This window comes from Oncorhynchus mykiss, chromosome 16 (genome assembly GCF_057628025.1).
Source record: "Oncorhynchus mykiss isolate SJ-2025 chromosome 16, ASM5762802v1, whole genome shotgun sequence".
NCBI lineage: Eukaryota > Metazoa > Chordata > Actinopteri > Salmoniformes > Salmonidae > Oncorhynchus > Oncorhynchus mykiss.
In genome coordinates, this window is record NC_143037.1 from 62716990 (window position 1) to 62742630 (window position 25641).

The 25641-nt window shown below is 44.5% G+C and overlaps 1 protein-coding gene across 3 annotated transcripts in view; it reads right to left on the reverse strand.

Annotated features, from left to right (window-relative positions):
* Positions 1 to 553: 553 nt before the first annotated feature.
* LOC110491132 (prickle-like protein 2) overlaps positions 554 to 25641 on the reverse strand; it is a 66136-nt gene continuing 41048 nt past the window's right edge. The window contains exons 2-9 of one of the 3 annotated variants that reach the window (XM_036947457.2): positions 9642 to 9825; positions 7211 to 7324; positions 6961 to 7098; positions 6226 to 6429; positions 5632 to 5818; positions 4002 to 4156; positions 3136 to 3910; positions 554 to 3006 (exon numbers count right to left, since the gene is read on the reverse strand). In XM_036947457.2, coding sequence (XP_036803352.1) covers positions 1997 to 3006; positions 3136 to 3910; positions 4002 to 4156; positions 5632 to 5818; positions 6226 to 6429; positions 6961 to 7098; positions 7211 to 7324; positions 9642 to 9773 — 2715 coding nt within the window. In that variant the 5' untranslated portion in view covers positions 9774 to 9825 and the 3' untranslated portion in view covers positions 554 to 1996. The remainder of the gene's footprint in view (positions 3007 to 3135; positions 3911 to 4001; positions 4157 to 5631; positions 5819 to 6225; positions 6430 to 6960; positions 7099 to 7210; positions 7325 to 9641; positions 9826 to 25641) is intronic. The other 2 variants (XM_090203670.1, XM_036947459.2) reach the window with 2 other exon arrangements.

Here is a 25641-nt window from a genome sequence, read left to right on the forward strand (position 1 = left end):
TTTATTTTAAGACACATATTGATGCCATAAATCAATGGTGCTACCCGTCAATGCTTTTAAAAGGCAGGATGATAATGATCACATTGCAGATTTTAATCGTCTATACCTGTTTGAAAATGTGGGCACAATCAGAATGTGGACAAGATCAGGACAAAGGATGCAAGTTAGAACCAGGTATAGACTTATTATGGGCTTATTAGCAGCAGACTGGTAATGAACAGATGGAATTTCTACACCAAAGGTTGGAGCGACGTCAGGAGGGACAGGGACTGTCAGTCAACCAAACCAACATGGGATTCCATAATATACGTAATAATACATGCCCTTTAGCAGACGCTTCTATCCAAAGCGACTTAGTCATGCATGCACCATGTGCCATGCACCATGTGCCATGCTCTACCAACTGAGCTACAGAGGACCACAGCTAGAACCAACCACATAAATCTGGAGAAAGCTGCTTCACGGCATTTATATTATTATAAAAATGTATAAGCAATTATAATGACCTATTAAACAGGGTTTTTATTACAGTGTTAACAAAAGAAGACGTGACATTTTCACTGTTCATTAAAATCCACTTTAATTCCAATATGACACAACATCAACAAATAAACATGCAAGACTTTTCTATCCCTACATCATGTTATACAAATAATGATTCTGTAGTTACAAAATATATATAAATATGTAGGGTCATTATGTACAGAACATTTACATTACTACATCCATAACTTAAATAACATGTATTTTACTGTTATATACATTTAACAGGTATTATTATTGTTATTATTGTTATTATTATATTTCATTATTATTAATCTAGTAGTGGTATTCTAACTCTGAAAAACAAAGCTTGTTGCGGGAGAACACGGGACCATATGAGACGCTGCTGTGCCTGAATGGTCAAGGAGCAGAGGCTAGAGCTGTCCTTGGTAAGCATGGATGGAGCGAGGGCAGGAGGCTATGTAAAACACACAGCACAGGGTTAGGTTCAACAGGCTACTTATACAGGGTGATAACATGGCTGGCTAGCCAACGATACTGTACATTCAGCAGCTCTTGGTTTCCACTGAGGTAAAAGACAACACTGTACAGAATCTAGCACACATTTCCCACAATCACGCAGCCAGTTGACTTGGTTTGGAGGGCTGCAGTGTGTGCCAGGCAGTTTTTGGTTCTCCTTAGTAATTGATGGACTGATTATAAGTCATTGGTGGATCACTGGTATGAGAGGTCCACTCAGGTGGTTTTCCAAGGTCCAGTAAGGTACATAAAATACGTGAGCACTTCGGCCCGTAGAGCTCTTGTTGGTGTGTGCCATTACTTCTTTTAACTGAGTCATTTGGGAGCATTCATTAAACTTTACAGACATGGTGAATTTATCCCCTGTCTGTTTCAAGATGGAAAACAATGCTAAATAGTTGCTAAATTCCATCATGAATTGCAACTATTTGCAGTATTATTTTATGCCTTGTTGACGTACTGAATATTATGCATGCATGAATCCAATTTCTATAAATGTTTTAACTGGTTTGAAAAAACAGCTAGTAGTTTTACTATGGCAGTACATTTTATGAATAAGTCCAGTATTTCTTGGATGTATCTCTAGATGTATCTCTCACATGCGCACGCGCACGCACAGTTTATAATTTGCTGTAACCTTTCTTGTTGTATATAATAAACAGTTAACAATACAAATGTGATGCTCGTGCCAATCGTTAGTCACCATTGTAAACATTGCAGTTGTGTAAGAAGCCGGTCCATTGCAGGCTTCCTGTTCTGATTAGATCATACTGTGTAGGTGTACACAAACAACACTCCCCCCCCCCCCCCCCCCCGCGCACAGAGCCAGTTGTATAATTTACACACATCAAATATATATGTCTCTCTCTCTCTCTGACACATACACATACACTCTTTCACATACTCTCTCTCTCACTTAATTTTTCTCTGTCTCCCTCCCACTCCCTTTCTCTCTCTTTTTCCCTTCCACTCTCTATGAGATGGTGCAGTTCTTGCTCTTCCTCCTCTGGCGCATTTGTAGCTGTCCGTGCAGCTGCCCGTGGTTTCCTCCATGTAGGGGTCCATGTATGGGTCCATGGTGGCCCCCCATCCCTCCCACTCCTGTAGGGCTGTATCTGTGGCGCAGCTCCTCATTGTTGAGGTAGCGTAGCTGGATAGGTCTGGGGATGGGCTCACCCAGGAAGTACCCCTCATCTTCTTCAGACTCAGAGGACGAGGAGCAGCTGGAGCACCAGGGGTCTGCCCCCTCCCCGTACCCCTCTCCACCACAGTATGGACCCCCCAGGCCCAGTGGCTGAATCCCCCCACCCCCCACTGCATTGTGCAGGGTGAGATCTGAGGTGGTGCGAGGGCAGGGTCTATAAGGCTGTTGTCTGTAACCACCCATGCCCCCAACCCCAAACAGGTCCCGGGCGGTGCGGCCGGCGGGGAAACGGTCGTAGTCCTCCTGAATGCGACGGTGTGGTGGTTCCATCATGTGATTTGCCCGGTCGGCCGCCAGGTGGAGGGCGTTGTCAGAGCGTGAGCGTCGAGAGCGCCGGTGGTGGCGACCGCTGTTGCGGTGGTTGCCGTTTCCATCATTACCGTTGCCGCGGTGTTTCCGTCGCCGTGGTTGCGTTGGTAGTTGTTGTTGCCGTATGGGCTCTGGCTCATTGGGCCGACGACGAGGTGTCCTCTCAATCATGGGGGGCATGCGGAGGTTGCCACTACTCCCCATCAGGGCCACACGACCTTTACCCTCAAAGGCCAGAGGCTGGGGGGCGTCCCAGTACCCCAGGGGGTACCCCACCTGCACGGGCGCATTCAGGTTCCTGTACAGCCGAGAGGAGGTCAGGGACTCAGAGCTGCGGAATTGGACAGGGGAACCCAGTGTCCCCATGTTGCTCTTCTCAGACACATTCATCCCAGAATCCTTACTAAGGTCTGGCATGGAGAACCTGGACAGGTGCTCCTGACGCTTATTGACTCCATCCAGAGAGTTACCTGGGAAAGATTCACAGACAGGTTATTGATACTTTATTACCTGATTGGGAGCATAAATCATTAGCCATATTATCATATTCGATCATATCTACGGTCTATCTTCTAAACTCAGGTGAGAGGGCACAGCACCTGTAGCGTTGGACAGGGCCAGAGACTCCATGGATCCTCGAGGGGTTTGTTCCAGAGGGGTGAGGGGCTCTGTGAAGCTAATGCCGTTGCTCATGGCGTTCCTGGTCAGGGGGGGCCTGCTGTCTCTCTGGAAGCCATGCATGCTGATGCTCCTCTTGTCTGAGAAGCCCTGGCCTTGGCTGGACACCTCGTTAAAACTCATCTGGGTTCTCAGCTTGGGTGGCCGGAACTCGTCCTGGCTGTGGTGGATCCAGTTGTCCTGGAAGGATTGGCCCCTCAATGCCGCCATGGGCGTCCTCTTGGTGTTGCCCTGCTCTTTAACCCAGGACTCAGGCCTCTTCCCTGGGTTGCCAGAGCTCTGGGTTGGGGGGTGGAGTTTGGGGCTGGGGCTGTAGCCCTGCCTGGGGTTACACGGGCCCAGGAGCAGGGGCGTGGGGGTTGGAGAGGGGTCCCGCGGGGAGCCCTCATAGGCTGCCTCGTATGCTGGGGGGTAAGGTTCGTCCCGGCTCATCCACACCTGGTTGAGACTAGGGGTGCGGCTTGGGGTGCGACTGGGGGTTCGGCTGGGTGTCTGGATGGAGCCAAGGCTCAGACGGTCCATATGGATAGACAGGGGGTCCACCTCGACAGACAGACGGTCAGGCATGGGCGCTGGCTGGCGACGCTCCTTCTCGGTATTTCGGTGATCCTGTTTTATGATCTTGGTGCTGTGGCGGGACTCACGGGAGCGGGCACTCTGGAAGGCCGAGTCCGAGGAGTCAGATTCATCTGGGTCCTGATTGATGGAATTGATTACATAATTGAAATACATAGAAAACACACATACAGGTGTCACCAGAACATTCAGTTAAATGCTGGTTGTTCACCTGTCCGGCGCTGCAGGAGCGTGAGCAGTAGATCTGTCCCTGTTTGGGCAGAAAGGGGCGCCCCAGGAGGGAGCGCTTACAGCGGGCACAGCAGAAACACTCCTCTGTGGCATGCCAGTGCTGCCCGTCATATGTCATTTGGCCCTGGTCAATGCCTGGAGAGAGGATCACATCCTGGCATTAGAATTAGAAATGATGCTTACTACTAATAAGGTGTCAGTTTGGGGATATCACAAACTGATTCTTAATGATCACAGACAATTGGAGGCTTGATCTTGTCTTTGGATGAAAGAACACTGGCATAGGCATATGGTATATCAGCAGCATTACCGTCAGTCTAACTGACTGGCTGAAACACATCATCTATAGTGAGAGACTGTAACTTTCCTCAGTAATGAGCTGAGCCAAGCACACAGTCTCTGAAGAGCCTGCTCAGAGCCTCAGCTAATCTGTAAAACATGAGCCTACAAAATATTTGTATGATATTTCCTGGAAGAAATTAAATACAGCACAAACGCTGCGTTTTATTTCCCAGAAGGTTGATATTGTGATTTTATCCAAAACTGGGATTATGCGGTCTGTATAATAACTAAATAAATAACTAAATAAATATACATTTATCTCAGATTTTATGACTATTGGCACTTAACGATCACAGGTTATTTGAATGGCTCCATTAGGTTGTCGTCACAGGTAAAACATGTCAATAATGAAATGAGTTGAGACATGGAGAAATGGAGGTAGAGACACAGAGAGCGACAAAGGGAGACTGATGGCGTGTGGGAACAACACAGTCATAGAGACTTGAAACAGGGGGCAAGATAAATGTAAAAAGAGACACTAACCACGTTTCCATCCCAAATTTTAAAGTCATGCAGTTTATTAGGCTACCGATGAAATAAGTTATAATGAACTTCACAGAGTGGTGAAAGTGCACAGTGATCTTAATGCTCCTTTCAATACATTTCGATGGTGTTATTCTGGCGTGATGATGACTGATGCTTGACAGCTATCTGACAAATAAAAATAGAGTTGAAAATGTGATGGAAACACATTGAACTTTAGATTTCTTTTCGGCACACGAAAAAGTTAATTTTGTGTGGACTATGTCAACACACACTGATTGTTATCCACACTGGAAACAACACTGGTGGGAAAATGTGCATGTTTTCTTTGAGGATTTTACAATATTCGCATGAAAATCTGTCGCCAATTGGATGGAAACCACGCTACAGAGAGCGAGAAAGGGATAAAAATAGGTCAAGGGAATAAGAAATGGTAAAAAGAAAAGCAGGGATGGATATAATGTCAACAAGAGAGATGGAGGAAGATGGACAGCAATGAAGAGAGAAGCAGTTACAGAGGTGAAGACGGACGTACAAGTAGAGGATGCAGGCGCGTTTTGAAGAATATACAATCATTGCATGATTTATTAATTGAACATACGAACTGACAATAACAAAGAAAGAGAGTTGTAAATACACTGATTGAAGTGACAGCAATACGTGATCATAGCTGTCACCTGGATTCATCTGGTCAGTCTATGTCTTGGAAAGAGCAGGTGTTCCTAATGTTTTGTACACTCAATGTATGTATACATCATGTTCAGGAAACGTCTAGAACCATGTACCTATGTGTTCACCGCAGGCGTCACAGTACTCTGCGTAGAGGGACTCAAAGCAGTTGCAACAGTGTGGGTGTCCATCCTTCATGATGTAGCGCTGGCCGCCCAGCGGAGCCTCACACTCATAGCAGCAGAAGTGTTTCATGTGCCAATGCCTGCCCTCCGCCTCCGTACACTCATCAGCAAAGATAATCTAAAGCAAAGCAAAGAGAAAGAAAGAGAGAGAGAGAGAGAGAGAGACCATTCATCACAACAATCAGCAAACCTGATAGCATCTTCTAAAGAAAATAGATCCAAAATCATCAGCAAAAATAATTCAAGATAATATGCAGGTAAGACAGAGAACAGACTGTCAAACCATAGACCACTAGAGAGGGTGAGAGATACACACCAAGCGGAGACAGATTCTTACCAAGTGAATATCACACATATCTTAGAATTAGCTGAAATAAGACTTAGTCAAACCCAGCAAGACTTCCTCAGATAACTGAGATGTGGAAGGTGACACCCCTCAACACTCCATACCCCTTAAACCCCATCTCCCGCTGAGCTCCAGCCGACCCCCCACCACCCCAGCCCTCTGAGCCCAGGCGTGCTTACCTCATCACAGGCACAGCAGCGGGGTTTGAGCCTCTCGGCATGGTGCCGGCCGCAGTAGATCTTCCCTTCTTGGTGGAAGTAGATGAGGTCCACCAGGAGCTCCTCACACATGCAGCACACGAAGCAGTGAGGGTGCCACACCAGGCCGTGGCCTGCCCGCGATGCAAACACCACAATGTCCCGTCCATTTATCTGGCCCCCACACTGAGAGAGAGAGAGAGAGAGAGAGAGAGAGAGAGAGAGAGAGAGAGAGAGAGAGAGAGAGAGAAAATAAATGTACAGAGGGGGAAAGAAGAAGGAGGGGTAGAGAGAAGGAGGAGGAAGAGAGAAGGCGGGGGGAGAGAAAAAGAGTGGGAAGGAAGGAGGAGGGGGGAGAAGGAGGTGGAGAGAGAAGGAGGGGAGATTGAAGGAGGAGGGAGAGAAGGGAGAAAAATGCCAGTTACGATATGAATAATCCAATGTTTCTAAATGTGAAGTGCATGATCTTATCACTGAAGGGCTTTTATGGCTAATCCTGCTGATTAGACATCAAACCAAAAACAATGGCAAAGAAAGCATCTCATTTAGACATGAACAGATCTGAGTAGAAAACTGAATTTATTTTCAAATAGAAATTAGATTTGCTGTAGCACATATTTTATCCCATTTGCACCATCCCCTAGTGGTGCCCTCTATGTTTCTGCTCTTTGTGCTGTAGGTTTTCTGTCATGTTTGTTTTGTGTCAGCAGTGAGTACCTGTTCACAGATGGCCCCACTGATGGACAAGGGGAAGGGGCGGACATTGCCTCTTCCCAGGTTGTCCCTCTTTCTCTGGTTACTGAAGAGCTTGAGCTCCCTCTTCTCCTCGTCGTCCAGTGTGTTGCAGTATCGGACCTGACGACCAAACCAAAACACTCTTTCGTCACCCATATCAAAAACATTAGACATCCCTTCATAAATGTGCCGAAGGTCACTAGACACAGGGAATCAGGTAAACTAGTGTCACCTCGTTGTCGTGCGGGGGCAGCTGGTGAATCAGCTGTTTGATGCGGTGCTTCTCTCCTGGGCTGTTCACATACGGCACCCTGTCCTCAGGTAGAGAACCGTAGTACTGATGCACCTGACAGGGACACAAACCACAACACTCTGGCTTTAGTCTCACAAAACGCTAAGGGTCTTAGTTCAGCATGGTGACAATGATAGCATCTTCTACAGCCTTGGTACATGTTTGTTTTTGCACTCAACAATTGTTGGTTTTTTGTAATGACAGGATTGATAGAGTGGCTAGTCTGATCCTTCCTGAAGTATGCCATGTGCCTACCTATCATTACAAACGTTACCCTCTCTGTAAATTGAATGGTAAAATGTCTGTCGATTAAAAACAAAAGTTAAAAAACCCTCCCAGATGAACCTGAAAGCAGCAGTTTTTAATGAATAGATGATGGGCTTTATATTCTGCTGTGTTGGTTATTGTTCTGTCCTCCATCATCCTTGGCCTTGAGAACAACGGCTGGAACTAGAAGTGTCTGGAACAAAGGCTCTTGTGGCTCTGCAGCAGACACAGCCTTGGAGAGCAATGTTCTCTTTAATTGCAGACAGTGTTTTGTAGAGTCCCGATTGTAGGCTCTTATTCTACTTAGCTTTATTAGTCCATATATGATGGAAATGTGTCTTCTGCTTTTTATCCAACAAATACGTTCCTTACTCTAGGGAACATGGAAGGGAGGGAGGGAGCATGGCAGCATTGCATCACAGGTCCCACTTGTGCAGCACTTTACCGTGGAGACAAGCAGGAATTATTACTTCAACCTCAGACATCAATGCCAGCAAACCTCCAGCTGCCAGCTCACTCCCACTAGATTTTTGCCCTGGTCTACAGTAGGATTTGAACCGCCAACCTTCCAGTTGCTGGCCCACCCTCAAAGCTAGTGATGGGAAAATAGAAAAGTATCTATGATTTCTGAATGCCTGTAGGCTACAATCAAAGTAATTATAGGCATTCAGGAAAACTTGCTGAGCTGAAGTCACATGATAGAAAGGAGGGAAAATGCTTCAGGTAATTATTCTTCAAGAACACAACAATCTTATGGTACAATTAAAGTTTTGTCACACCTCAATGATTTGCAACATAATCCTTGACACATACAGAGCAGATTTAAACTAAAATCATTGTGTGGCTCACACCTAACATTGCACAAAATAAATTAGGGCCTTCCAATCCACTAGAAAACAGCCATCTAGTCAACAGCAGACGCTAAACTTAGTTGTAGGTCACAATCATCCAGCAGGCTTGATTGCCTTCATCTCCTGTAGGTTCAGAGAAAGGCCACAGCCTCCCTCAGAATCCTGTCAAGATGGCTAACTGGAGAAAATAACTATCATCAGCCCTGCCTGTCATCTATTAACAGAGCTCCTGAAGGGAGGGAGGAAGGGAGGGTGGGGAAAGGAAAGAAGGAAGGGAGGGCAGGAGGGAGGGCGGGTCGGCGGAAGGGGAAGGGAGGATGGAAGGATGGGAGAGAGGGAGGGAGCGATGGAGGAAGGGGTGGTGGGAGGAAGGGAGCATGGCAGCATCGCATCACAGGTCCCACTGTGCAGCACTTTACAGTGGAGACAAGCAGGAATTATTACTTCAGCCTGAGAACAAACAAAGGACTAACTTCTCCCTCATCTGGACAGCTCCCGTCAACGGAAAGAAGTAATCATTTTTATGTCTGTGCTGTTTTCTCTCTGTGGTGAAAGTTTATGTTTCAATTTGTTCCAATTTGAGGGGTTAGGAATGACAATCCTGATAGAATAAAACATAGCAATCCAACAAACAGTAAACAATTCTAGAATATATAATACACACCATCATTACACCACTGAAACCAAAAGAGGCACCATCATTTCATTACTTTCATGTCGTTCAGATGATGCAGTCCACAGATTATCCATCAGGTCATCTTCATGGTTTGGTCACGGTTGTCATTAGGTTGGGCTCTGACCACTCTGCTCATGTCGTGTCACCTCAACAGTGACAGTTGAGTAATTTCTTCACATTTGCACTTCCATGAAATGTTTGACAGCTAATTTGTTATTTTCTCTCTCTCTCTCTCTCTCTCTCTCTCTCTCTCTCTCTCTCTCTCTCTCTCTCTCTCTCTCTCTCTCTCTCTCTCTCTCTCTCTCTCTCTCTCTCTCTCTCTCTCTCTCTCTCTCTCTCTCTCTCTCTCTCTCTCTCTCTCTCTCTCTCTCTCTCTCTCTCTCTCTCTCTCTCTCTCTCTCTCTCTCTCTCTCTCTCTCTCTGAATTCAGGACACCATAGAGGGAGTTTTAAAGCAATTAACCATCAGTTCTGCTGCTTGTTTATCAATCAATGATTCCACCCCTCTCAGATAACTAGGAAAATTAAGAAGGGGAAAAGAAGAAGGGGAAAAGAGGGGTACAAAGTGGATGGTGTACCTGCTCAGGGCTGAGACCAGGGGGCGCCCAGGCGTATTCCTCCAGTGCGCAGCCTGAGTCGTCGTCAGAGGTAGAGTTCCCCTGGAAGTCATACATCAACTTAGTGACACTCTTCTCCATCTCCAGAGACATGGCCCTCACCACATGCTCCTCACTGGGACACTTAGAGTAGACACAGGTCTTACTTTAGCAGAGCAGAGAGAGAGAAGGAGAAGGGGGAGAGAAAGACAGAGCGCGAGGGAGGGAGGGAGGGAGGGAGGGAGGGAGGGAGGGAAAACAAAGAGAGATATAGAGGGGAGAGAGAGAGAAAGATAGAGAAAGAGAAAGTAATTAGTATTCTACACTACAGGCTGCGGTTTCAGATTTCCCAGGGCCATACATCAGGGCTATGGCAGACATATGAAAGCATTTTCACCAATTTGTTATAACCAATTATGCATAAATATTGTACAGAGTCATACACACAAACACACACACTGGCTCAGACTTTAATAAAACTGTCAAATGCACAAAATGTTTGTGCCATTATAGTTTTCAAAACGAATATACAGTCCAAACACAGAAATCTAACACAACAAACCTAAGTTATGTGACCATTTATCAGATATGGCTGAGCTCCTAAGACAGTGTTGATCATAATTCAGAATATGAATTAGGATGAGCAGAGATCAATGCAGAGGCGATAGAGATAGAGAGAGGGAGAGAGTGAGAGTGAGAGGATGGAGGGTCTCTGGCTGGATAGTGGAACAGCTGGACACATTACTAATACATGACTGATTAGGAGGAGACGGTATCTGCTGCAGATCGCTACCTGCTGTCACCAGAAACATGGCACGAAAGCAATTAATTTAGGGAGAAAATGGGACATTTTATAGCATGAATGGATGGTGGGTGATAGGGGTAAAGGCCATGGCAAGGTGCCCCTACAGTAAGTTGGTCCATATGAGAAACAAGATGGGTTTACTGTAGCTAATCCACTTCCAATAAAATCAGTCCCACCACATGACACGTCACGGATCAGGCTCAAACAGGATCTGCCCACCATTAATCCAAAACAACATTCCCTCACCACAACACAGACACCCTGTGGAACGTCCATTACTTGGAATCTAACAGATAGCTACAACAACTTTTCAGAGCTTCTTACACAACACACAAAGCCACATGAGATAACTAAAGCCATGAAAGCACAAGGACATAACTAATCTCCCTCACTGTGCTTTGAGGAGTGAGCCAGTGAGTCAGACTGCATGAGGTAGTGTGGTGTGTTGTTTATCTCGCTCTAAGATGGACGCTGCTGATTCCTCTAGGGTTCTAGGTAAAGCTGGTGCTGATGTAGCTGCTAGCTCTTGGCCTGGCCCGTTCAGGCAGACAGTGCATCAGTTACATCACAACTGTATGGAGTAGAGAGAGTGAGGGAGAGAAGGCCTCATGGGAGACCTGGAGAGTGTGTGTGTGAGTTCGATGTAACACACTCTCACTATGCCGAGTGGTTTGTCATCACGCACTCCTCTAATCTGCCCCGGCAACAAATTAAGGGGGTGGAGGAATTTGGAGGGAGGGAAGGAGGGAGGCAGGCAGGCAGGCAAATTTGATCTTTCACTTTTTTTCTCACTGGTTTGTGTTCAGTTCTGCGTTCTATAGAGAGAAAAAAACAAAGGCTTGTCTATCAGTCACAGCCAATCAGAGATAACATGCATTATGTGCCATTAGTTCACTGATAATGAATATGAGCACGTAGCCAATATGAGTGACACATCATCTGCATCGCATGAATGACAGCTTTGGCCAGGAGCATCATTATTACCACTCTTGTTACATACTGTAAAGTTCAAGGAGGTTCAGTCAATAATCACCATGACATTTAGTTTTGCCATGGCTTAAAGAAAAAGTTTATCAGACAAATATCAAGAGAGGATGAATGCTGCCACATCTCATTGTCTGTAGAAGAAGGTAATCACTCAATTTAAATGAAAGGGTGGTAGTATGCTTTCTACTGCATACAAAACTCCAAACGACTTCATCTTCAGAGAGAGAGAGAATTAGAAATAGAGATGCTGTAAATGGAGAGAGATTGATAGGTATAGATTTTGGCTCTTTAATCTATAGCAAAGAACAAGCAGCAAAAACATATACATGATCAAATACAAATCTTAGAATCAACTATTAAAGACTACCAGAACCCACTGTATTCTCCAATTACATTGAATGAACTACATGACAAAATACAAACCTTCCAACCCAAGAAGGTCTGTGGGGTTGACGGTAACCTAAATGAAATGATAAAATATACAGACCACAAATTCCAATTGGCTATACTTAAACTCTTTAACATCATCCTCAGCTCTGGCATCTTCCCCAATATTTGGAACCAAGGACCGATCACCCCAAATCACAAAAGTGGAGACACATTTGACAGCAATAACTACCGTGGGATATGTTCAACAGTAACCCTGGGAAAATCCTCTGCATTATCATTAACATCGTACATTTCCTAAGCGAAAACAATGTACTTAGCAAATGTCAAATTGGCTTTTTACCAAATTACCATACAATAGACCAGGTATTCACCCTGCACACTGTAATTGACAAACAAACAAACCAAAACAAAAGCATATCATGCTATGTTGATTTCAAAAAAGCTTTCGACTCAGTTAGGCATGAGGGTCTGCTATACAAATTGATGGAAAGTGGTGTTGGGGGAAAAACATACGACATTATAAAATCCATGTACACAAACAACAAGTGTGCGGTTAAAATTGGCAAAAAAACACACACATTTCTTTCTACTGGGCCGGGGGGTGAGACAGGGATGCAGCTTAAGCCCCACCCTCTTCAACATATATATCAACGAATTGGCGAGGGCACTAGAACAGTCTGCAGCACCCGGCCTCACCCTACTAGAATCTGAAGTCAAATGTCTACTGTTTGCTGATGATCTGGTGCTTCTGTCATCAACCTAGGAGGGCCTACAGCAGCACCTTCTGCACAGATTCTGTCAGACTTGGGCCCTGACAGTAAATCTCAGTAAGACAAAAATAGTATTCCAAAAAAGGTCCAGTTACCAGGACCACAAATTCCATCTAGACACCATTGCCCTAGAGCCCATAAAAAACTATACATACCTCGGCCTAAACATCAGCGCCACTGGTAACTTCCACAAAGCTGTGAACGATCTGAGAGATATGGCAAGAAGGGCCTTCTATGCCATCAAAAGGAACATAAAATTTGACATACCAATTAGGATCTGGCAAAAAATGCTTGAATTAGTTATAGACTCCATTACCCTTTATGGTTGTGAGGTCTTGGATCCGCTCACCAACCAAGAATTTACAAAACGGGACGAACACCAAATTGAGTCTGCATGCAGAATTCTAAAAAAATATCCTCTGTGTACAACGTAGAACACCAAATAATGCATGCAGACATATTGGAAATAATACCTGACATATTGGAAAGAATTTACAAAAAAACTGCAAACTAGAACGCTATTTGACCCTGAACAGAGAGTACACATGGGCAAAATACCTGACCACTGTGACTGACTCAGAATGAAGGAAATATTTGACTATGTACAGACTCAGCCTTGCTACTGAGAAAGGCAGACGAAGGCAGACCTAGCTCTCAAGAGGACAGGCTATATGCACACTGTCCACAAAATGAGGTGGAAACTGAGCCGCACTTACTAACCTCCTGCCAAATGTATGACCATATTAGAGACACATATTTCCCTCAGATTACACAGACCTACGAAGCATTAAAAAAATGTAATTTTGATGAAATCCCATATCTATTGGGTGAAATACCACAGTGTGCAATCACAGCAGCAATATGTGTGACCTGTTGCCACAAGAAAATAGCAACCAGTGAAGAACAAACATCATTGTAAATACAATCTATATATATATATATATATTTATTTATTTTCCCTTTTGTACTTTAACTATTTGCACATTATTACAACACTGTATATATACGTAATAAGACGTTTGAAATGTTTATTTTGTGAGTGTAATTGTTACTGTAAATTTGTTATTGTTTATCTATTTCACTTGCTTTAGCAATGTAAAGGTATGTTTCCCATGCCAATAAAGCCCCTTAAATTGAAATTGAATTGATTTGAGATTGATAGAGAGAGAGAGAGAGAGAGAGAGAGAGAGAGAGAGAGAGAGAGAGAGAGAGAGAGAGAGAGAGAGAGAGAGAGAGAGAGAGAGAGAGAGAGAGAGAGAGAGAGATAGTGATTATAACGGTCTCTGTGTGAGTGTGCATGAGAGAAAGAAGGAGAGCGTGAGGGAGGAAGGAAGGAAGGAAGGAAGGAAGGAAGGAAGGAAGGAAGGAAGGAAGGAGTAAGAGAGAAAGAGCCTCTTCTTTATGTAAAAACGAACATGAGAAGAAGTGCTCGTCTGAAGCACTGAACACCTAACCAAGGGTCCATTACTTCTTCACTGACAGTTCTCCACCAATCATATGCCACTGTTGTGCTTTTCCCATGTCACACTACCGTTATAATAAAACACATGACATGTTTCTCTTAAATATCACATTTACATATGTATTCAGATCCTTTACTTAGTACTTTGATGAAGCACCTTTGGCAGCGATTATCGCATTGAGTCTTCATGGGTATGACGCTACAAGCTTGGCACATCTGTATTTGGGGAGTTTCTCCCATTCTTCTCTGCAGATCCTCTCAAGCTCTGTCATGTTGGATGGGAAGCGTTGCTGTACAGCTATTTTCAGGTTTCTCCAGAGATGTTCGATTGAGTTCAAGTCCAGGCTCTGGCTGGGCCACTCAAAACATTCAGAGACTTGTTCCCAAAGCCACTCCTGTGCTGTATTTGCTGTGTGCTTAGGGTCGTTGTCTTGTTGGAAGGTGAACCTTTGCCCCAGTCTGAGGTCCTGAGTACTCTGGAGCAGGTTTTCATCAAGGATCTCTCTGTACTATTCTCTGTTCATCTTTCCCCTGATAATGACTAGTCTCCCAGTCCCTGCCGCTGAAAAACATCCCCAGAGCATGATACTGCCACCACCATGCTTCACCATAGGGATGGTGCCTCGTTTCCTTCAGGCGTGATGTTTGGCATTTAGGCCAAAAAGTTCAATCTTGGTTTCATCAGACCAGAGAATCTTGTTTCTCATGGCCTGAGAGTCTTTACGTGCATTTTGGCAAACACCAAGCGGGCTGTCATGTGCCTTTTACTGAGGAGTAGACTCCAATCAAGTTGTAGAAACATCTCAAGGATGATCAATGAAAACATGGTGCACCTGTCACGTTCACTGTCTTCAAACTCCCTGTCATAAATGAGCCAAGGTGCAGCGTGCATGTAATTCCACATCTTTAATAAAAGTGAAACCTTCACAAAAAAACAGGTAAACAGAAACTGAACTTGACGCAACCGTGTCGCACACAAACACACACAGAAAATAAATAATAATAACATTAGGTGGCAAAAAGGCTGCCGACCGGACTGGGGACCGTCGCTGCAGGCTCCGGACCGCACTGGGGACCGTCGCTGGAGGCTCCGGTCCGGACTGGTGAACGTCGCTGGAGGCTTCGGTCCGGACTGGGGACCGTCGCTGCAGGCTGCGGACCAGACTGGGGACCGTCATTGGAGGCTCCGGTCCGGACTGGGGAATGTCGCTGGAGGCTCCGGTCCGGACTGGGGACCGTCGCTGCAGGCTGCGGACCGGACTGGGGACCGTCGCTGCAGGCTGCGGACCAGACTGGGGACCGCCGTTGGAGGCTCCGGTCCGGACTGGGGAATGTCGCTGGAGGCTCCGGTCCGGACTGGGGACCGTCGCTGCAGGCTGCGGACCGGACTGGGGACCGTCGTTGGAGGCTCCGTACTGGGGACCTTCGCTGGAGGCTCCGGACTGGGGTCCGTCGCTGGAGGCTCCGTACCCTGGATTTTTACTGCAGGCTCCGGCCATGGATCATCACTGGAGGCTTCGTGCCATGGATTATTACTGGAGGCTCCGGGCCATGGATTATCACTGGAGGCTTCGTGCCATGGATTATCACTGGAGGCTCCGGCCATGGATTATCACTGGAGGCTTCGTGCCATGGATCATCACTACAGGCTCTGGGCCATGGATTATCACTGGAGGCTTCGTGCCATGGATCATCACTACAAGCTCCGGCCCATGGATCATCACTGGAGGCTTTGTGCTATGGATTATCATTGGAGGCTCCGGGCCATGGATTATGACTGGAGGCTTTGTGCCATGGATCATCACTACAGGCTCCGGGCCATGGATCATCACTGGAGGCTTCGTGCCCTGGATATATCACTGGAGGCTTCGTACGTGGATCCGGAACAGGTCTCACCGGACTGAGGATACGTACTGGAAGCCTGGTGCGTGGAGCTGCCACAGAGCTTACCAGGCTTGGGAGACATACTGGAGGCCTGGTACGTGGAACCGGAACAGGTCTCACCGGACTGGGGAGATGCACTGGAAGCCTGGTGCGTGGAGCAGGCACCGGATACACTGGGCCGTGGAGGCGCACTGGAGGTCTCGAGCGTAGAGCTGGCACAACCCGTCCTGGCTGGATGCCCACTTCCGCCCGGGAAATGCGGGGGCACTGGCACAGAGCGCACCGGCATGTGAATGCTCACTGGAGACACAGTGCGCATCACCGCATAACACGGTGCCTGACCGGTCACATGATCCTCACGGTAAGCACGGGGAGTTGGCTCAGGTCTAAACCCTGACTACGCCAATCTCCCTGTGTGCCCCCCCCAATTTTTTTTTGGAGCTGCCTCTCGGGCTTCTGTTGTTGACCTAACTTCGCTGCCTCCGCCTGCTTCCATGACAGGGTCTTGTCCCCTGCCATAATCTCCTCCCCGGTCCATCTCGTCCTCCAAGTTGGTGCACGCTGCTGGGTCTTTTAATGGTGGGTGATTCTGTCACGTTCACTGTCTTCAAACTCCCTGTCATAAATGAGCCAAGGCGCAGCGTGCATGTAATTCCACATCTTTAATAAAAGTGAAACCTTCACAAAAAAACAGGTAAACAGAAACCGAATGTGACGCAACCGTGTCGCACACAAACACTCACAGAAAATAAATAATTACCCACAACATTAGGTGGTAAAAAGGCTGCCTAAGCATTATTCCCAATCAGAGACAACGATAGACAGATGCCTCTGATTGGGAACCCCACTCAGCCAAAAATGAAGAAATAGAAAACATAGAATGTCCACCCAAATCACACCCTGACCTAACCAAATAGAGAAATAGAACGGCTCTCTAAGGTCAAGGCATGACAGCACCTGAGCTCAATTTTGAGTCTCACAGCAATGGGTCTGTTTTTGCTTCATCATTATAGGGTATAAATGAATTTAATCCACTTTAGAATAAGGCTGTAGCATAAGAAAAAGTCTGAATACTTTCATAATGCACTGTATCTATACTATACACATCCTTCATCTGTGAAGGTTATGAGCAAAAAAAACTCTGTAATGATCATCTCTAAACACTGATCAGTATCTCTTTTCTCATCTCATGTTCAACAATGAGAAACAAAATGGTGATTGATTCTATTTGCAGCCACAAAAATATCAGCAGTTGCATAACTTGCCCACATAGTCCATTATTGTCCTAGAATGGGAGAAACTTCTTGTTTTTTCTTGTTATTTTCATATATAAAAGCAACTCAAAATATATAATAGCAAAAACTATCAAAGAGTATACAAACATTACAAACAGTCTGGGGGACATCAGCTATTCACTGTCCCAACATCGGGAAACAAAGGGAAACTCAGCCGCGAGCTTCCAAGTGACGCGAGCCTACCAGACGAGTTAAATGTCTTTTATGCTTGCTTCGAGGCAAGCAACACAGAAGCATGCATGAGAGCACCAGCTGTTCTGGACGACTGTGTGATCACGCTGTCAGTAGCAGATGTGAGCAAGACCTTTAAACAGGTCAAAATCCACAAGCCACGGGCCAGACAGATTACTAGGACGTGTACTCAGATCATGCGCAAAGCAACTGGCAAGTGTCTTTACAGACATTTTCAACCTCTCCCTGAGAATAATACCTACAAGTTTCAAGCAGACCACCATAGTCCCTGTGCCCAAGAAAGCGAAGGTAACCTGCCTAAATGACTACCACCCTGTAGCACTCACGTCATTAGCCATGAAGTGATTTGAAAGGCTGGTCATGGCTCACATCAACACCATCATCCCGGAAACCCTAGACCCACTCCAATTCGCATACTGCCCCAACAGATCCACAGATGACGCAATCTCAATCACACTCTCCACTCTGCCCTTTCCCACATGGACAAAAGGAACACCCATGTGAGAATGGTGTTCATTGACACAGCTCAGCGTTCAACACCATAGTGCCCAAATAGCTCAAACCTAAGCAAGGACACTGGGACTAAACACCCCCCTCTGCAACTGGATTCTGGACTTCCTGACGGGCCTCCCCCAGGTGGTAAGGGTAGGCAACATCACATCTGTCACGCTGATACTCAACACGGGGGCACCTCCGGGGTTGGTGCTCGGTCCCCTCCTGTAATCCCTGTTCACCCACGACTGCACAGCCAAGCATAACTCCAATACCATCATTAAGTTTGCTGACGCCACAACAGTTGTAGGCTTGATCACCGACAACGATGAGTCAGCCTATGGGGTCCCAGGACAAAAAGCTCTCCCTCAACGTGAGCAAGACAAAGAAGCTGAACGTGGACTACAGGAAAAGGAGGGCCAAACATGCCCCCAATCACATCTACAGGGCTGTAGTGGAGCATGTCGAGAGTTTCAAGTTCCTTGGTGTCCACATCACCAACAAACTATCATGGTCCAAACACACCAAGACAATCGTGAAAAGGGCACGACAACACCTTTTCCCCCTCAGGAGACTAAAAAGATTTGGAATGGGTACCCAGATCCTCAAAAAGTTCTACAGCTTTACCATTGAGAGCATCCTGATCAGTTGCATCACCGCCTGGTATGGCAACTGCTTGGCATCCAATTGTAAGGAGCTACTGAGGGTAGTGTGTACGTCCCAGTACATCACATCACCATGCTTCCTGCCGTCTATTATTCAGACCCCTCCATTTTTTCCACATTTTGTTTTATGAAAAAAAAAAACTAATCTACACACAATACCCCAAATGATAAAGCGAAAACAGGTTTTTAGAAATTTGGGCATCCTGTTTCCAATGATCATCCTTGAGATGTTTCCACAACTTGATTGGAGTCCACCTGTTCTTGATTGGAGTCCACCTGGTAAATTACATTTATTGGGCATGATTTGGAAATGCACACACACCTGTCTAAATAAGGTACAGTACATGTCAGAGCAAAAACCAAAGGGTGCCAAAACATTTCTGCAGCATTGATGGTCCCCGAGAAACACAGTGGCCTCCATCATTCTTAAATGGAAGAAGTTTGGAACCACCAAGACTCTTCCTAGAGTTCGTTGCCCGGCCAAACTGAGCAATCGGGAGAGAAGTGCCTTGGTCAGGGAGGTGACCAAGAACCTGATAGATCTCCAGAGTTCCACTGTGGAGATGAGAGAACTTTCCAGAAGGACAACCATCTCTTCAGCACTCCACCAATCAGGCCTTTATGGTTGAGTGGCCAGACGGAAGCCACTTCTCAATAAAAGGCACATGACAGTCCGCTTGGAGTTTGGTCTGATCTGGTCTGATGAAACCAAGATTGAACTCTTTTGCCTGAATGCCAAGAATCACCTCTGGAGAAAACATGGCACCATCTTCTGTATACCACCCCTACAATGTCACAACACAACTGATTGGCTCAAACACATTAAGAAGGAAAGAAATTCCACAAATTAACCTTTAACAAGGCACACCTGTTAATTGAAATGCATTCCAGGTGACTATTTCATGATGCTGGTTGAGAGAATGCCAAGAGTATGCTGTCATCAAGGCAAAAGGTGGCTACTTTGAAGAATCTAAAATATAAAATATATTTTGATTTGTTTAACACTTGTTTGGTTACTACATGATTCCATATGTGTTATTTGTTATTTAATAGTTTTGATGTATTCACTACTATTCTACAATGTAGGAAATAGTAATGTAAAGAAAAACTCTTGAATGAGTAGGTGTGTCCAAACCTTTGACTGGTACTGTATATACTGTATTTAATTTCCCTGACACCTTCACAGTTCACATTTCATTTATGGCAGAGAGGCTTGTTGAGCGAGCAGGGACAGAGCTGGATGCGGGATGTAGCATCCTAAAGCCAGTGTCACATGAATACTGACTATAACAGACTGAGAATGCTGGACCTAGCAGCCTAACTGTTGAGACCAGGATGGACTGGGCTCTTCAGGGAGCTGTGTGACCTGTACAGTACTGTCTGGCTGGATTAAACACACAGCCTCTAGGTATGTCTGGGTGACAGATATAAAGACACTTCTCTCTCCCCAGCTCTACTGACAGCACTTCATCACTCACAGCTATAGGGGAACTTCAATGGTTCTGCTCATCCAATGAAATATTGAAGAAAGAATATATGTGAAGCCACTAAGCTATAAACTTTACTAGATGAGAGGGTACATGTGCGTGTGTGTGTGTGTGTGTGTGTGCTTGAATTGGTTCCTCATGTACGAGTGATTTAAATCCCCTCTAGGACTGGTGTGTCCTTCCTTTGCAATACTGTAAAACATCAAACACTTTTATAATATGCCCTTGGGCCATTGGGAAAGTTGTGGCAGACAAATGTATAAATTATCAAAGTGCTTAAAGGTCAATTATTGAAAAATTGAAAATCCGGATTCATTGAGTAAGTCTGCTAGTGTATAATAGAGGAATAATCAGAGTTGGGGGAAATACTGTAAATGTAGAATTTATGTTGAAAAGTGCTCTTCTCTAATGACATAACTCAGCAGTGTATGGATTAAACCTTCATAAATATTAATTTGGCTGATAAGGCCCACTTTCAATGGTAACTGAGAAGGCCATTTTCTATTGTGTGTAGAGTGGATTGGTTTATTGGTTCTATCCCATTTAGACAATTTATTTGTCTAAACTACCCAACAAAAATATATGAACTAAAGAATATGTTAATCTGCTGTGGGACAACAGACAGATGCTACCTAACACCATCCCACTCACTTACTTCCTGTATCACTGCCTGGTATGGCAACTGCACCGCCCTCAAACACAAGGGTCTACAGAGGGTGGTGCAGAGGGCCTAATACGTCACTGGGGGAATGCTCTTTGCCTTCCAGAACATTTACCAACCAGCTTTCAGTCTCACGTCAGAATTAGACATTCATCCATGTTTCAAAATGTCAAGTTTCGAAGTTGTTCCAAATGGGACATTTCGAAGGGTTAATGGTTAAGTTTAGGTATTAACTCTGGATTTTGAAGGTTAGGGTTAAGTTCAGGCATTAACTCCAAATTCTTAGAGTTAGGGTTAAGTTTAGGCATGTACTCTGAATGGTTAACCTTTTCACACTTATCAGCAAACTGGTGTGATCATTCTACAGTGGTCCCTGCAGCATATGCTCAAACTGGTGTGATTAGAACGTTTATTTAGAACGTCCAGTTTCGATTGATGCAAGTCAGCATTTGAGCTAACATTTTGCGCAAACACAGTCCTTACAAAGTTATGTCCTGAATGTGGCCAGTTTACTTGGGATGCAATATTCAGACATTTACAGAAGACAGCATACACAATCATCCAAACTGGAAAATGTAGGCTACATTAGTCCTAGTGCTAACTGAGGAAAGACTGACATAACACAAGAAGTCATATTTAGAAAACAGAAACCACAATATGAATAAGCTAATAGCAATTACTATTTATAATTCATCACATTACAGGTGCGCTCAACATTGATCGAAATAATTAAATAAAACACTTTCTAGAAATCGAAAGTAATCATAGGATGGGTAGTTTGTGCGCGTCGGCATATTTGTTTTTTTCGCGTCAACCAAAGATAATAAGAGGAGACAAGAGGAGTAAGGTCTGTTTGCAGTATGCATGTTGAAGGGGGTGTGTCATCTATGATCGTTCACGTCCCTTCATTCACCTCCGGAAGTTTACTCGGAAGATGAGTGAACCATTCCTTCACCTTATTTTATTTTTTCATTCCTTTATCTCATTATAATATATTTGGTCTGAGACGTTTACGTGACACCCAGAATGCATTGTATAATGTCAACAAACATGGCGCCACACATAGCTGGCAAATATCTTAGCATTAGCTCATTATAATCAGTACAACCTTCAAAAAAGTATTTTACACAAATCATAGGTGTCTATTACAATCTATGCAATAATCGGAATGCATTATTTGTGACCAGTACTTGAAAACGTGAATAAAACGGTAAACACATTATGCTCCATACATACATACTTACAGACCTACAGACCGTATGCTACAGTAGAAACGACACCACGGCATACAGAAAATAAAGCACTCACTTTTTAGGCTCCTGAGTGGCGCAGCGGTCTAAGGCACTGCATCTCAGTGCTAGAGGCGTCACTACAGACCCTTGTTCGATTCCAGGTTGTATCACAAATGGCCAGGTTAGGATTTTGCCTAGGCAGGCTGTCATTGTAAATAAGAATTTGTTCTTAACTGACTTGCCTCGTGAAGTAAAATAAAATACTTACATAGGAGTGCAAACATGTCCAAAGTTATTATTTGTAAGAATAATATCAATGCAAAAATGCGAGCACTGGCTAGAAAATGTGAGCACCGGCCAGAGCACCGGCCAGAAAATGTGTTTATATGTCTGCATACTTAGGGAAGGGCTCTCCTCGAAGAGGGAAGGTTGTCCGGCTCAGTAAAGCCTCAAACATAAAAACATTTTGCAACACTGAAATGGGCTACTTATTTGTGAATTAATGAGGAGGTGGAACACACCTCAATTCAAACTGTTGTTAGAAAAAAATACTTGTTAGAATTTTTGGAAAAATTGATGAAGATGAAACATAGCCGATAGATAATTAGCAGGCAGCGCACGTTAACTGTCCTGTTGCGCAACAATCACATTTTGGAACAGTGAGTGTATTTTGACATCATGTGCATAAAACAACTCACGCTGGGGCAAGCGTTATTCGGAACTCACATGTGAAAGGTTAAGGTAAGGGTTAAGGTTTGGGATAGGCTTAAAACAAACATTTCAAAAACAACTTTCCATCGCTGGATTAGAACATGCAATGTTTGACACCAGAGGCAGATGCCCCTAGTGGACGGTTTCCACTTCATCTCCCGACGTCCTCAGACATGGATGGATGTCGAATACTGACTTTTATCACAGGTGACAAGGCTGCATTTACACCAAGCCGTGTCTGAGGAAGGCCAGGAAGATCTTCAAGTATGCCAGTCACCCAAACCATGGACTGCTCATTATGTTATCATCTGGCAAATGGTATCGGAGCATTGGGTTTCGGACCAACAGGCTCCAAGAAAGCTTCTACCACCAGGCCATTAGACTGTTGAACAACTAACCCAAGATGTCTACCTGCTCAAACCTGCACCTTAGAGACTACTTGCACATCAAAAAAAAAACTGCTCCTAACATGCTGACCAGACCACTCGTGCGCTTGCGTCCGCGTTCTATTTAGTTCTATTTTAGAGCCTGGATACACAGACGCTCGTTGACGCGTGTGAGCAGTGTGGGTGCAATGAATAACATGTATGTGTACATTTATTTTGCACTCGAAGCGGGCGGTGGGCTCAGCATGTTAGCAGCATTCCCCACACATCCAACCCTTACACACACGCACACAGCTAACACTGCTGTTCTATTATATACTAGGTATTTAACTGCATGACCAAGACACTACCCACTTTATGTTTTTAAATACTGTCAAACTTGACATAGCACATTCATTATATATACACTGTATATCCCATTGTTCATTATCTATACTGTATATTCTATTGTGTACATATCAGTTTACCACCTTCTAATTACTTCTTATTTTTGATTGACTTCTGATTATTATCATATTGAAATTAGCACTGCAATGTTAAGGGAGCTAGCACTGCTTGTGGAAAAAGTACCCAATTCTCATACTTGAGTACAAGTAAAGATACCTTAGTAGAAAATGACTAGAGTAAAAGTGAAAGACATCCAGTAAAATACTACTTGAGTAAAAGTCTGAAAGTATTTGGTTTCAAATATACAGTTGAAGTCGGAAGTTTACATACACTCAGGTTGGAGTCACTAAAACTCATTTTTCAACCACTCCACAAACTTATTGTTAACAAACTAAGTCGGTTAGGAAATCTACTTTGTGCATGACACAAGTAATTTTTCAAACAATTGTTTACAGACAGATTATTTCACTTATAATTCACTGTATCACAATTCCAGTGGGTCAGAAGTTTACATACACTAAGTTGACTGTGCCTTTAAACAGCTTGGAAAATTCCAGAAAATTATATCCTGGCTTTAGAAGCTTCTGATAGTCTAATTGACATAATTTAAGTCAATTGGAGGTGTACCTCCGTGTATTTCAAGGCCTACCTTCAAACTCAGTGCCTCTTTGCATTACTGGGAATGTACTGAGGGAAATAAAAGCTGAAATAAGCAATTCTCTCTATTAGTATTCTGACATTTCACATTCTTAAAATAAAGTGGTGATCCTAACTGACCTAAGACAGAGAATTTTAACTAGGATTAAATGTCAGGAATTGAGAAAAACTGAGTTAAAATGTATTTGGCTAAGGTGCATGTGAACTTCCGACTTCAACTGTACTTACTGTCAGAATAATAGTAGAGAGAATGACTTATTTCAGCTTTTATTTCTTTCATCACATTCCCAGTGGGTCAGACGTTTACATACACTCAATTAGTATTTGGTACCATTGCCTTTATATTGGTTAACTTGAGTCAAACATTTCAGGTAGACTTCCACAAGCTTCCCACAATAAGTTGGGTGAATTTTGGCCCCTTCCTTCTGACAGAGCTGGTGTAATTGAGTCAGGTTTGTAGGCCTCCTTGCTCGCACACGCTTTTTCAGTTCCGCCTGCAAATTGTCTATAGGATTGAGGTCAGGGCTTTGTGATGTCGACTCCAATACCTTGACTTTGTTGTCCTTTGTTGTCCTTGTCCAAATGGGTCATTTTCCATTTGGAAGACTCATTTGCGACCAAATCTTTACTTCCTGACTGATGTCTTGAGATGTTGCTTCAATATATCCACGTAAATTTCCACCTCATGATGCCATCTATTTTGTGATGCACAAAACCAGTCCCTCTTGCAGCAAAGCACCCCCACAACATGATGCTGCCACCCCCGTGCTTCACGGTTGGGATGGTGTTCTTTGGCTTGCAAGCCTCCCCCTTTTTCCACCAAACATAACAATGGTCATTATGGCCAAACAGTTCTATTTTTGTTTCATCAGACCAGAGCACATTTCTCCAAAAAGTAAGATCTTTGTCCCCATGTGCATTTGCAAACCGTAGTCTGGCTTTTTTATGGCGGTTTTGGAGCGGTGGCTTCTTCCTTGCTGAGCGGCCTTTCAGGTTATGTCGATATAGGACTCGTTTTTACTGTGGATATAGATACTTTGTACCTGTTTCCTCCAGCATCTTCACCAGGTCCTTTGCTGTTGTTCTGAGATTGATTTGCACTTTTTGCACCAAAGTACATTCATCTCTAGGAGACAGAATGCGTCACCTTCCTGAGCGGTAAGATGGCTGCGTGGCCCCATGGTGTTTATACTTGCGTACTATTGTTTGTACAGATGAATGTGGTACCTTCAGGCGTTTGGAAATGAATCCCAATGACGAACCAGACTTGTGGAGGTCTACCATTTTGTTCTGAGGACTTGGCTGATCTCTTTTGATTTTCCCATGATGTCAAGCAAAGAGGCACTGAGTTGGAAGGTAGGCCTTAAAATGCATCCGCAGGTGCACCTCAAATTGACTCAAATGATGTCAATTAGCCTATCAGAAGCTTCTAAAGCCATGACATCATTTTCTGGAATTTCCCATGCCGTTTAAAGGCACAGTCAACTTAGTGTATGTAAACTCACTCACTGGAATTGTG